The following is a 13,610-nucleotide window of genomic DNA, read 5'->3' as shown; positions in this document are numbered from 1 at the left end:
TTTGACACAGAACAATGACCTGTAGCACATGTGAGCCATGCTTTATCCCACACCAGTGCAACTACATGGCATCTATTTATAAATGGAAGAAGAAAGATTTTCTCGACAACCGCTAATTCAATCAACTTCAGACTTGGCAGGTGTGTTACTGAAGAAACCACATGGGGGTTTTCAGGAGGTTCTTGTGGTGCTGACCATGTTATAATTTTGCTGAGGAGTTTCACTGACCCCTGTCTCCCATAGATTTGTATGAGCGCTGTGTCTTAAACAGCCAGACTCTCTCTCTTACACACACACACACACACACACACACACACACACACTCTTCTCCTACAGACTGCGATACAAATTCAGAAGCTGATAGCAACCATCGTCTCAGCAGGTGGTAGTAACGCAGTATCTGGGCAGAAATGAACAAAGCTGATTCTTATTGGCTTATTAGACTCATTAAATTTAACCCTTATTACTCTCAAGTATGAGAGCATGTATAAATCAAATCAGCACCCCTCACCCCCCACGATTGCAATGTCCAGGAAAAAAGGAAGTCCACTCAAGTTGCAACCATAGTCTATCTATTGTTCTGTAGACTTGAGTTCGTTTCCATTAGTTCAATCACTTTTTTAAGATCTATTAGTGATGTCTGTATTTGTTTTTGTGTGTATGTTTGCATGGGGTGTTTTACACAATTTTAGCATTTTGTCAGATATCTCATTCGGGTGAGACATTAAAAGTTTTGCTTGTACATTTCTTCTATTTTAGGTTTTCTTTCACCCAATTTAGGCCATTTAGCTTTCAACTAACATGTTTTTCTGTTGTTCACATTTTGTATATTTTCTACAGTCTTGTGCAACAACTTGGGCCTTTTTTCAACCATTTCATACCTTCAACCTGCTTTTAATCTTCAGCCATTGCTTGAGATACTTTAGCATTGGTTCAGCAGTTGCTTCAGCTTTTTCAGCATTGTTTCAGCAATCTCATTCAGCTCTCAGCATTCACACGCATTTTCAGCAGGAAATGCATTTTCTAGTTCGTCTTATTCATCTTCCGTATCAACATTTTGGCCCGTAAGTAGTCCCGTAGCTTTGAGAAAACCCAGACGATATGTATATCAATGCGTGCAGCTTGATCAGGAATGGTGTGCTATGACTTTTCTTAGTGATACGAGTAACCATGACGATGAAATGCGAAAAAGTTCCCATAGAGAATGAATGGGGAGACATCTTGAAAACTACCAAATCCAGCCCTCTTTAGAGCTTTACTGCTGCTCTACTCCAATGTAGAAAAATGGTTTAAATGTTCAGGTGGATTGGGTCATAAGGTCCTAACCGCAGCAGCCATGGGTTCGAGTCCAAACCGTAACCCTTTGCTGCATGTCATCCCCTGAGTTTCCTTTCTATCTCTCACTGTCCTATCAGAAGAAAAGCAAAAATGTCCAAGAAAAACAAAAAAAAAAGCTGTTGTCTGCCTAAGGAGACAGAGGGGATTGTGTGTGCATGTTTCCCTCCTTGCCCTGGTGGCCACAGTTGCCAGTGACGACCTGTGTCTCAGCAGGTGCTACTTAGCAGGTGTTACTGGGCAGAAATGGGCAAAGCTGATTCTGATTGGCTAATTAGAATAATTTATTCTTAGCCTTTTAACGCAGGTATGAGAGCAACTCTAAGGTAAATCAACACGCTGTATTTGTGTGTACTTGTGTGTGTGTGTGTGTGTGTGTGTTGATGTGTGGTTCTTTGTGTGTGTGTACATGTCTTTCTATAGTTGTGAGGAAATTTTTGGTTAAAAACCATTGGTGTCAGGTCATTTTGGCTGGTCCTGAAAACTTCAAAGGGCTGTTTGAAGGTTAAGCTTTGGCAATTACCAACACCACGCACACACATATTGAAAGACACACAAACACCATCACCGCCATAACTGTATAAGTGTCTCAACCTGGTAATACAAAGTGTTTGGAGGCTCTATGGTAGACAGCTGCTACACACACGCAAACACATATATTGACAGAAACACACAAACACCATCTCCAAAATTAGGATTAACTTTCAAAATAAAAGCCTCAACATGGTAAGAGGGAATTATTGGCTCTGTTGCACAAATCCATATGCATGTATTTATACTGCCAAGCAGAGAAGCACAGATACTTTCAAAATAATAGTCAAAAAGATAAGAGGTAAGGTAGGTCATAAAAGTTTGATCTATCGTCTATATGGAGGTATAGTGGTATAGCTTTATTGCAGATCAACTTCTGTTAGGGCATGTACATGTCTGTATATATGTCTTGCTATGGTTGTGGGGACAAACCATCATTGTGAGGTCAATTTGGCCAGTCCTTGCAGGTTCAAATAGCTTTTTGAGGGATACCTGCAGTGACTGAGGTCAGAGTTAGGATAATTCTCTACAACAAGAATGAAACTCAAAGTAACATCTTCTGTAGAGATTGAACCGTGTGTGATGGATATGCATTGAGCAGCAGGCACATTCAAAATTTACTCAGGAATTTTCTGGTTTGTTTTACATTCTATTTTATATCTATTTAACCATTTCAGCGCAATGAAGGGTTATGATAAAAATTTACATGCAAACATTTTTAGATTTATTTGATGAGATATGATGAGAAGTGTGATACATCTGAACACAAATGCTTCTGTGATGCATACATTAAAGATTTTATTTGTGAATTTAATTCTCACGTTAAAGGATAATTTTCTCTGCTTCTTTCATTAAAAATATAGCAAGTGTTCTATTTTTCTCACATTATCACAAGAGCTGCTACTAAAACTTCAACACATAAACTCACATAACAATAGTCATCTCAGAGGAAATCCAAAAATGTATCTGTTTTTTAAAAATCTTTTTACAGTTGCACTTTGCACAGTTGCTGTGCTGTTCTTCAGAGTCAGGACAGCTGAACAATTACAACAGACCAAGGAGCTCTAAGTGTAAGTGCAACAAGAGCCACACTGGATAAGAAGATAGTGTGTAAAGATTGAAGAGTGTGTGCTCAGATGGTGGGGAGAGACAGGGGAAGTTATTGTTAGACTTCAAAACCAGGCCATTGTTGGACTGCCTGCTCCCATCAAGGTAGACCGAGCTGCTGATTGGATGCAAATTAACAGCCAGATAGTGTCATGTTGATTCGATTTTCTGTAGGCCACACAATCACATAACTACAATGAAATGAGACAGTGTAATCTGTTGCACAGAATGACATGAGTGTGAGAGGCAAACAATTACAATTAGCTATAATGAGGCAGAACAATCACTTCTCCCTAGCTACTGCACACTGTGCAGTATGTTCATTATCTCAGTCAGTCATCTCAGTCAGTCATCATACATACATGGATTTTTGTTAGTTTTTGTCACTGACAAAATCAACTGGCTGAAAATTTCTCTGAATCCGTGTTGAAGTAATTACATGTCAGGAGGGGTGTCAATGTTTTTTGTTTTTTTTTCTTCCAATGGTAAATGGTAAATGCTGACTGTTTCATATTTGTCACTCAGGAGGAGGACTCTCTTCTGCATACAGTGACATCTCATCCATACACTTTACTTTACATTTTCTTCTGCTTATCCTCTAGTAGGGTCGCGGGGGGGCTGGAGCCTATCCCAGCATCTTTTCGGGCGAGAGGCGGGGTACGCCCTGGACAGGTCGCCAGTCAAACACATAGAGACAGACAACCATTCACACTCACAGCCACACCTATGGTCAATTTAGAGTATCCAATTAGCCTAGTCCCCATTTGCATGTCTTTGGACATGGGAGGAAGCCGGAGTACCCGGAGAGAACCCACACAGGCATGGGGAGAACATGCAAACTCCACACAGAAAGAGCCCACGTCCGAGCCGGGACTCAAACCCAGAACCTTCTTGCTGTGAGGCGACAGCGCTAACCACTGCACCACCGTGCAGCCCGGAATGAATGACCATCAGTCTGAATCTAACTATAAATGGAGGAATCTCTGTCTCTATTTTTTGTATGAACGGTTCTCTGCTTTTCTACATGTTACATGTTACACAGATGAACACCATGGATAATGATTTCACATAAACTATGATGTCATCAGTAATATCACATGATGTTGTTTTGTGAATTGGTAAATAGAGGCCATTACCCCTATCAGGCAGCCAACAGCAGTTGTAACAAACTGACCGTGGTTCGGTGATCACGCCCCAATATCTTAGCAATTTCAAGAGTGCTGCATCCCTCTGAAAGGCTTTTTACCATTTTTGACCTTTCAGAGTCAGTTAGAACTCTTTTTCGGCCCATTTTGTCTGAGGAAAGGAACCTGCCTAATGCACACCTTGATATAGGGTGTTGATCTCTTTAGGCTACACCCTCCCTCATTACACAAAAACACATCCCCTGATATGCTTAAATTCAATAAGCATTCAAGTTTATACAGCTTGGAGTTGGAAAATATGCATAAAAATGATGATATGGTCAAAATACTCACTTGCCTAATAATTGTGCACACAGTGTATATATATATATATTGAAAGAAACACACAAACACCATCTCCACAAATTGGATTTACCTTGAAAAATAAAACTCAACATGGTGTAGCGTACATACCTGGCCTGGCATCAGTCACAAGCCATTAAAGAAGTTCATTGTAAGGACAAGCAGAGTTATGGACCCACAATTGACACTTTGTGACAGAAGGGTCCTTTGTCTCTGTTTCCTATCAATTTAATAGTTTGATGGTGGGAATAGTCACAAACAGTCCATGCTTTTAGCATGCCAGAGAGACATAGAATCAGATCAAGGGTCAAAGGCTCCAGAGGATCAACGAATGGACACCAGGCAACTGGAGAATATAGGCAAAATATCCAGTTGTAACAATAAGACTCTGCCTAACAATATTTGATTGTTTCTTATATAGGATAAGTGACACCAAAAGGTCTGATTATCACTATGGTGTGAATCCTGGCCTCTCTGTGCCATGCATGAGCACGCGCACACACACACACACACACACACACACACACACACACACACACACACACACACACACACACACACACGCACACACCAACCTCCCTTCCTCTGTCCCTCTCTAGATAAGAGTCATAAACTACAACCCACATTCTAATCCTGGGTAGTGACCAGCAGAACTCTCTTCACAGACACAGATCTGAGGTAGAATATATAATTAGATATCTAACTGTTCTGTAACTCATGAGATGTTTTCTTTGTATTAGTTCAATCCCAAACTTCTATCCTATAGAATGTTTGAAATGTAACATGTAGATTTTAAGACAATGTCCTTCATGTGACCATACTGTCAGCATCCTTCACACAAGGTAACACACACTACATGACATCCAGAATGTCCATATTATTATTATTACAGTCCAAGAACTGCTGTGTAATCCACATTTAGAGACTATTAGTTTTAGGAAACGTTTATATTGTTGTGTGATCAGTTAACCACTTGTATCATGATTAATTCCAGGTTTGAAGGATGTAATATGAAATCAACACTGGTATTGATCCTGTCTGTCATTATTAGTGCCATTAGGTTTATATGTTATTTCATTTAATGTTTTATGGTCATGATGAAAGACGGATGTGCGAGTTTATAGGTAAACTCTAGAATTAAAATATTCAAAAGTTCCGTGGAAAATTACTGTCTTCTCCAGGTTGACACAAAGGAGAAGACAGGAAACGCCCCTGAAACATGCGCCAGCCCCCAGGGGATAAAACAGTCGTGATCAATTCACACATTGCTAGAAGGTGAAAAAACATTGCTTAATGGCTCTGTAGCTATGTAGTTCCAAACTCTTTCCATTCTCCAAGCTCTTAGCCATTTTTGCACTTTACCGTTTCGTCTGCGTCCTTTATAATTTCTTTGCCACAGGCTCCAAGTAACATTATTTTGTCTACGTGTGCAATCTTTTATTTTTATAAGCCAAGTCAAAACCAACTGAACCAAAACAACAGAAGTGCCTCAGAGTAATTTTTGTAACTTTTAATTATCATCAAGTTTTCCTTTGTGAAGCTTTTTGACAACTTTAGAGTCATCTGGTCAACGCCAGTCTCCTCTAAAGTTATCCAGCCAAATTGAAGAGCATTAGAGTTTATTTTGCATCAACCCACAAGAGACACCGGCAGATGACATCTCTGCACGACCGCCTGCAGAGAAGCCGAGCAGAAATCAAGAGTGCCCGAGACAGAAAGTTTCCTGGCAAACTCCACCAGAGCTGAACCGCTGAGACACCGGCAGAATCTGTCATCGTGATAACGGGACACGGCGGGGGTTACCACGGCAACCACAGCCAACTGGGTTCCAGCCAACAGCCTCAGCTACAGCGCAACTCACAGTAGGCCGGTCTTAACACTCTGCTCATGACTGGGTTGATGTCGAAATATCATAACATTTAATCATCAAACCTAATTCGTAGATGTATCATTAGCTGTATAGCCATAACATATTCTCTTCCACCATTGCCAACTCATCACACTGCTCATTTCATTATTATTTTCATCTTTATGATTATTACACATTGCATTTATTCTGTAGAGAGTAGTTTAGTTAATAAACTCCTGTATTTACACCCAGTTGTTTTCCTGTTGTATTCTTTTGACGTAGAGACTGGAGATCCATTGAATCGAGAAGTCATGGCTTCTGATATGAGATTGATATATTTATCAATGAAGTAATTCATTGTTGTCCTCCCAGAGGACTGTTGACCCATTTCAAAGAGAGTAAATTCTAAATTATGGCGTTAACGCTACAATGGTAAGAGAGAATTATTGGCTCTGTTGTACAAAACCTTAGAAGCTATCGTCTATATGGGGATATAGTGGTATAGCTTTATTGCAGATCAACTTCTGTTAGGGCATGTATATGTGTGTATACAAATTTGGGTTTGAAACCATCCGTGTGATGTTATTTTGGCCAGTCGTGACAGCTTCAAAAGGCTTTTTGAGGGACACTTGCAGTGACTGAGGTTAGTGTCAGGATAAGTCTCTACGACATGAATTCCTTTGTACAGATTGAAACAAGTGGAGTGAAGTACACTCACCAAGCAGCAGGCCCATTCAAAATTTCTCCAGAAATTTTCTAGGTGTTATTTATTGTTGCTTTAATTATTTCATCAGCCAACAATTGCAACTGTATGTTCGGGTGAAAAGCAACTATAGTGATGTTTAATGCAATAGGATACAATTAAAATATCTAAAAATATTTCTGAAACACGGAAACAAAATACAAGTTCTAGAGCTGAGAACCATACCATCAAACATAAAATAAACTTCTCAGGAACTACAACAGACACACTACACCTCTCTGTCGTAACACTGGAGAAATACTGTTGGGATAGAAGAAAAAACAAGACCTGGTCTGTGTTTGGCCCGGAAAATGAATCTAGGCCAGCATTATATTCTCTATTAATATACTGGGAACACTCAGGGTCTGTACTTGCAGTGACAGAACCATACTGGAACCCAGCAGCTTACACTTTGTTTAATGAGTTTGGGTCTTTGTGTGACCAGTTTTAATAAAAAGATTTTTATCATGTACCAGGTAAGCAAATTTTTTACAAAGGCTATAAAGGCTATTATACACATTTCTAATCCAAATCCAGATAAAAGAGTCATTCACGTTAAAATGTTTTTGAACATGGGTGTGTGTCTTATAATCGGCTGAGGTGGCTCTTGATTACTCACCGATAAGATCTGATCGCCTCGCCGCAGCTCTCCACTCAGGTCGGCAGGCCCTCCAGCCAGGATGAAGGAGACAAAGATTCCCTCGCCATCTTCACCGCCCACGATATTGAAGCCAAGGCCTGTGGAGCCTTTGTGGAGCACGACCTTCCTGGGTTCCCTGTACAAACAGTTCAGATAGTACATCAGCTCGGGAGAGTCGGTGGGTCTCAGCATCTTCAGCTGAGGCGGTGTGGAGGACAGAGCGGTGGACAACAACTGCACAGTACGCTGACAAAAGCCTCAGTGATGCTTCGCTCAGGCTACAGAGCTCAAAGACTGCTAGAGCTCCACAGGGGGATGGTGCTCTACTTAGGACCACTTGTCCCCAATTCAATTCTGACAGAAAAGACCTCATTGCATGCTTACACTCACACACAGGCTTGATTTCTCTTCTCACTCATGCACACATGCCAGGATAAATGCATGGGATCTGTACAAACATATTGAAGGGTACGAGCTCCCTATAGGGGTGTAGCAGTATCTTCAGGGTACAGACTCAAGTATAGACATACAGGCCACAGAATCCCATTGCTTTTATGTGAAAATATGTTGCTGTTTACCAGTGAATTACTACCTACAGTGTACATGGAGAAACAATGAAACTTATTGTGTGATCACAGTAGTTAGCTGTCACACAGAAAAGATATCTATCAAACTGAACAGAAGTAAAAAGATTTCACATTTTACTTTTTCCCCACCGTATTTTTTTTAATCATGTGACATCTGATATGCAGCAGGAGGACATTACCCTTTCAGAGGACGACCAGGTACAGTAGCATTGTCATGAATGAAAGCAGCATAATGACATCTGCTGGAGAGTGCATAGACTACAGGAGCATGAGGAAGCATCAGTCATCAGTGAGCGCTGCAGGTCATTTTAGAGCAAAGCCGTTGAGTGTTTGCTTAATTTTCTCTTGTTCCTCTGAAGTTTCTGCTGCAGTGGCTCATATCCACTAACCAACAAAGCCTCCTATTCACTGTCATTTGAAGACACATCAGAGTTTCTGGCTTTAAAAGACATTTGACGGTTTTAACTTGACTTAACAAGCCATTAATCATGAACAAATACATGATTCATGCTAAACTGTAGCATATTTTGTACTTGACAGGATCCTCTCTATGAATCCTAACCTTGAAAATGGACCTCCAACAACAAACAGGAATTTCTAATGGAGTACAGATAACCCTGATTTCATCCTCCCACTGCCATTTCAACCATCATAACAACCCTACAAGTTTTATAACAAAACAAAAATTTTTGATTATACAGCATCCCAGTTTTGATACCCTAGGCCTAGAGAATGAACTGACATTTGTCTAAGTTATAAATGATAAGATTCTGTAGAAACTGCTTCAGGGCAGATGAAAGAATCATTAATGCAAAGAATTGAAGAGATTTAATGTGGAGAGAACTGTATCAGTTTCATATGTAAATCATAACTCAAACAGACATCATATGTCTGTGAATACTTATCATAGTCGGTGCCTGTTTTTGTTGCATTTCCAATTACTGTTGTGGCTGTTGAGTTATTATAGTTGCATGGTTTACACGAGACGCTTCATCAACCCCCTACAGTAAATGCATGATTAATTATGGACCATTATAAACATGAATAACAAGTTATAAAAAAAAAAACTACAAAGCAACAGTTAACTGTGGTATTTCAACTTCATCATGTCCTGACATTCTCCAAGTAAAACATGTCTGTACTGTATCTACAGAGACACCGAATGTATGAAGCCCAGGATGTACATCTTAAGTACAGAGTTAGGTTCAGATAAAACTAGACAATGACTCTTTGGTTTAAGTTGTACAACTGAACCAAGATGAAGGTGCTGTTGTCACAGCCCCTCTATGACTGCAGGAGTTTCCCAGTGTTTCCTGTGTCTTTCCCTGTCTGTCTTCCCCTGTATCTCCTCTATCTCAGCAGGGGTGTGGCGCAACACGGGCTCACCTGTTTCTCATCACTCATCAAGCTCACTCGTCGCCAGATTGTTCCATTCTCTACGTGGTAACACTCCAGGCCACTAAAACGTTTCAGTGTAAATTGTGATTGCTTACTTCACATTGTCTTGGATTATTCCTCACCAGTGTCTCTCTCTGCCTTCAGTTAACGCCTTCTCCAGTGTTGCTACCTGCTCCTGCTGAAACCTGCTGCTCCCAGTCAGACCACTCACCTGCTCCACACCAGCCGTCCACCTCCACACTCCTCCTGCTACAACCCAGATCCTTCACCTGCCAACATTCCCCTGGAACTCTCTCCCTCACTGATCACCATGAAATAACTTTTGTTTAAACACTTCTGGTTGTTCTGTGTCTAAATCTGCTCTTGGGTCCAAATTGCGTTTTATCAGAATGTAATAGAACAATCTGGCCACCCTGCAGATTCAGATGCATTATGCCAGGCAGTAGCTGCCCAAGGGACATTGATTGGACAACATGAACGAGTGCTTTTGGATATTATTGAAAACCTTAAAGCCCTCAGTTCCAGTGTATGAATCTAAGATAGCTTTTCTAGTGAGTCTCCTCACCGGCAGAGCCAGTCAGCGGGCCACTGCTGTGTGGGAGCGAGACTCATGGTTCTCATTTACCTACCAGCAATTCGTTATTCAGATGAAAAAAATCTTTGACCAACCAGTAAGAGGTAAAGAAGCCGCCAGCCATCTTTTGTCTCTGGGCCAGGGTTCTAAGTCATTAGCTAATTATTCCATCCAGCCAGGATTAAAGAGGGGCTCTGCATCTACTATGGGCAAGCCGGACATGTCCTCGCCTCCTGTCCCAACCTGCCAAAAGGCTAGGCTCACTGGGTACAGGAGGAATCCTGGTGAGCCAAAGCATGTCCTTGATTCCACCTCTCCCAAACACACAAAGCTGGAAACAGTGCTAATGTGGGAGCGGTCAGATGACAATTTCATCGATGCCACATTCATTTCACGAAGCAGTTTTCCCATTCAGAAACTCACCTCTCCCAAGGCCATCAACACCTTGGATGGAAAATTTATCCCTCCTCATCTCTGGAAACCGTCATGAGGTAATCCAGCTGTTCTTGATTCCCTCTCCTCACACTCCACTTGTTCTAGGTCAGCCTTGGCTCCACCTTCATAATCCCCAAATAGCCTCTAGTTCAATCACTAGCTGGAGTGTTCACTGCCAATTGTCTCAAGTCTCAGCTCTCGCCCCTCACAAGATTACCATTCCCTCTCCTCCTGAGACTCCTGATCTGTCATGCCATTTGGACTCACTAACACCCCAGCTGTATTCCAGACACTAGTGAACGACATCCTCAGAAATATGCTCAACCGTTTCATGTTTGTCTATTTAGACAACATCCTGATTTTCTCCCGGCCCCTACAAGAACATCAACGACATGTCAGGTTAGTGCTCCAAAGACTGCTTGAAAACAAACTCTTTGTTAAAGCTTAAAAATGTGAATTTCATTCCCAATATGTCAGTTTGTTTTCTGGGGTTTATCATAGCAAGGGGGCAGCTGAGATCAGATCCAGCTTGAATGCGAGCAGTGGCAGAGTGGCCAAGACCTGAAAACTGAAAGCAGGGCCAGCAGTTCCTAGGATTCGCTAACTTCTACTGGAGATTCATTAAGGACTACTGCAAGGTGGCTGCACCACTCACAAAACTCACATAACTACATAAATCCCTGACATTTTCACGAGGCGGCTTTTTATCCATTCAAGGACGGAATAATAATGCCTACAATTAGTAGAGCTGCAGGTTCAGTAAGTCTGACCCATCTCAGGCTCATGCTGATATTGCAGAACTGTACAGCTGTGTAGTTCTATATGGTCCTTGTTTTTTTTTTTCTGAATGGGCCAAGATGCACTTGTAACAGGAAATAAGAAAACAAAGCTTTCTGGACGAAAAAAAACATTTCAAAAATGTTTTTATGATTCATACATCTAAAGATTTTTATTCATGAATAAACATGAAAAATGTTAGAGCTGCTGTTGGTGTATTTGTTCATGTTTCCACTGGTTCTATGCCTTATTTACAGTACTGTAATCATGCAATAATATTCATATTACAACAATTGTGCTGTTAAGTTAATGTGCAGTTAATTTTTTTGTCCCACCAGGGGAGGGGCAAGGGGAGTTGCCATCAGGTAAAATACTCTCCTGTGAGACACATTTCAGGGATTGATTACTACCATGATTACTGAAGATTTCCAGGTCATTGGCTGAGGACAGAGGATTGAGGTCGGGAATAAGCCAAATTATCTGAATGGAAAGCAGCAAATGTGCTAATTTACCCGCATAACATATTTTCTTTCAAGTAAATTACCTTCATTAGTAATGATGGTGAATGCAAACCAAATTAAGACCTATAGCAACAGGTACAGCACATCAGCCAAACATGAAATATAATAGTGCTAAATTTGTGTCAGTGACTTTCTAATTCTTACATGCCCCACCTTATTCCAAAACATTTTTTCTTTTGTGACTGACAAGTTCCTCTGTCTGTGGTATGAACCAAACTTTGATGTAAGGGAAAATGTGTTGGCGGTAGATAAGACTAGGAGGCGACTGCAGAGTCCTGACAAGAGATGAGGTCAGTGAGAAAATAATGCAAAGATGCGGTTGCCAGGGGCCTCGAAAGAGGGAGCAACAACCTGAATGCATGAGAGAAAACCAGGTGGTTATAAAGGACGACACAGTGACATGGCATGCCATTTCCACAGTGGGATGGGACACAGCGGCTGAGTGCAGAGAGGAGGTGATGGTGGTAGTGGAAAGTACCTGGTGATGTCCGAGTCAGGGAACAGGCTTAAGTGATAGTTTGGGAGGGGGGCGGAGTGGAGGATGCTTTTGTCAAACTCCACTGGGGAATAGTGTCGGGGGGAGGGTGCTTTGTCACATAGTTTGTTCACAGTGCTGTAAACTGGCTCAGGAGGCCTACAGTGGAGTGAGAGACAAGAGCAGAGAGGTTAGTGTCCAGAGACAGAGGTGGGGATGAAGAGACTGGGATAAATAGAGAGGAGACAATGAGGAGTAAAAAAAAAAGAAAGAAATAAAGTAGACTGAGACAGTAGATTAGGATGTACAGGATATATGGTTCTTACTGGTCAAAACACAAAAGTCACAGAGTCGGCTTAAAGAAAAAAGACACTCGTGTGAACAACTGAATGATGGTTAATGTGGACAGATGTGACACCGGTGGAACTGAATCGGTAAAACAAAAACATACCAGACATATGCACAAAATGTATCAAAACTAAGGGATCATGGTCCCACTGTTTCACTATTTGGCAATGTAGAAAGATTATGATGTTCCGGGAAGAGGTGAGAGTTATAATCGAAAAGATTATTTCAAAACAAATTGTACTGGACCCTAGACTCTCTCTGTTGGGTTTATATCCAGATAAACATAACTACAGTTAAAGCGAACAAGCATTTATAGACTTACATTTATAGATTTATAGTTTGCTTTATGCCAAAAAATGCATAGTACTGTTAGTACCAAGCACTACTCAATGGATAAGACAGATGTGATCAAGTCTTCCAATAGAAAGGATTTCCTACATATTAAAGGCTAAGCAGCATATAATTGAGAATGTATAGAGGCCCTTCATTAATTTTGTTAAGGACTTAGATTCAACAGATGAGCAAGTGGGTGAATAATTACTATGAACAATGCAGTTTCTGTGTCTATTTATTTATTTATTTTATTTCTCTCTTCTAATCACTTGTACATTTTTATCATTATAATTAATAAACCACATTTTGTATAGAGTGCTTGTTAAGATAAGAGGAGCATTTGTTTGTTTGCCTGTTTTTTATTTATTTATTTTTATTTCTTACTGTGTTCAGCATGAATGCAGCTATCATATGCTGAAGTATACAGTATATTTTACAAATGTAAGAGGCTGTATTTCATGATGTTAAAAT

The 13,610-nt window shown here is 40.7% G+C and overlaps 1 protein-coding gene across 27 annotated transcripts in view; it reads right to left on the bottom strand.

Annotated features, from left to right (window-relative positions):
* dlg2 (discs, large homolog 2 (Drosophila)) overlaps window positions 1–13,610 on the bottom strand; it is a 213,284-nt gene that overhangs the window by 21,198 nt on the left and 178,476 nt on the right. For 20 of the 27 annotated variants that reach the window (XM_056398380.1, XM_056398385.1, XM_056398384.1 and 17 more), the window contains 2 exons: window positions 12,462–12,617; window positions 7,671–7,827 (listed from right to left, as the gene is read on the bottom strand). In XM_056398380.1, coding sequence (XP_056254355.1) covers window positions 7,671–7,827; window positions 12,462–12,617 — 313 coding nt within the window. The remainder of the gene's footprint in view (window positions 1–7,670; window positions 7,828–12,461; window positions 12,618–13,610) is intronic. The other 7 variants (XM_056398390.1, XM_056398392.1, XM_056398391.1 and 4 more) reach the window with 1 other exon arrangement.

Source organism: Seriola aureovittata, chromosome 15 (genome assembly GCF_021018895.1).
Source record: "Seriola aureovittata isolate HTS-2021-v1 ecotype China chromosome 15, ASM2101889v1, whole genome shotgun sequence".
NCBI classification, from domain to species: Eukaryota; Metazoa; Chordata; class Actinopteri; order Carangiformes; family Carangidae; genus Seriola; species Seriola aureovittata.
This window is presented reverse-complemented; position numbering and strand designations above follow the sequence as displayed.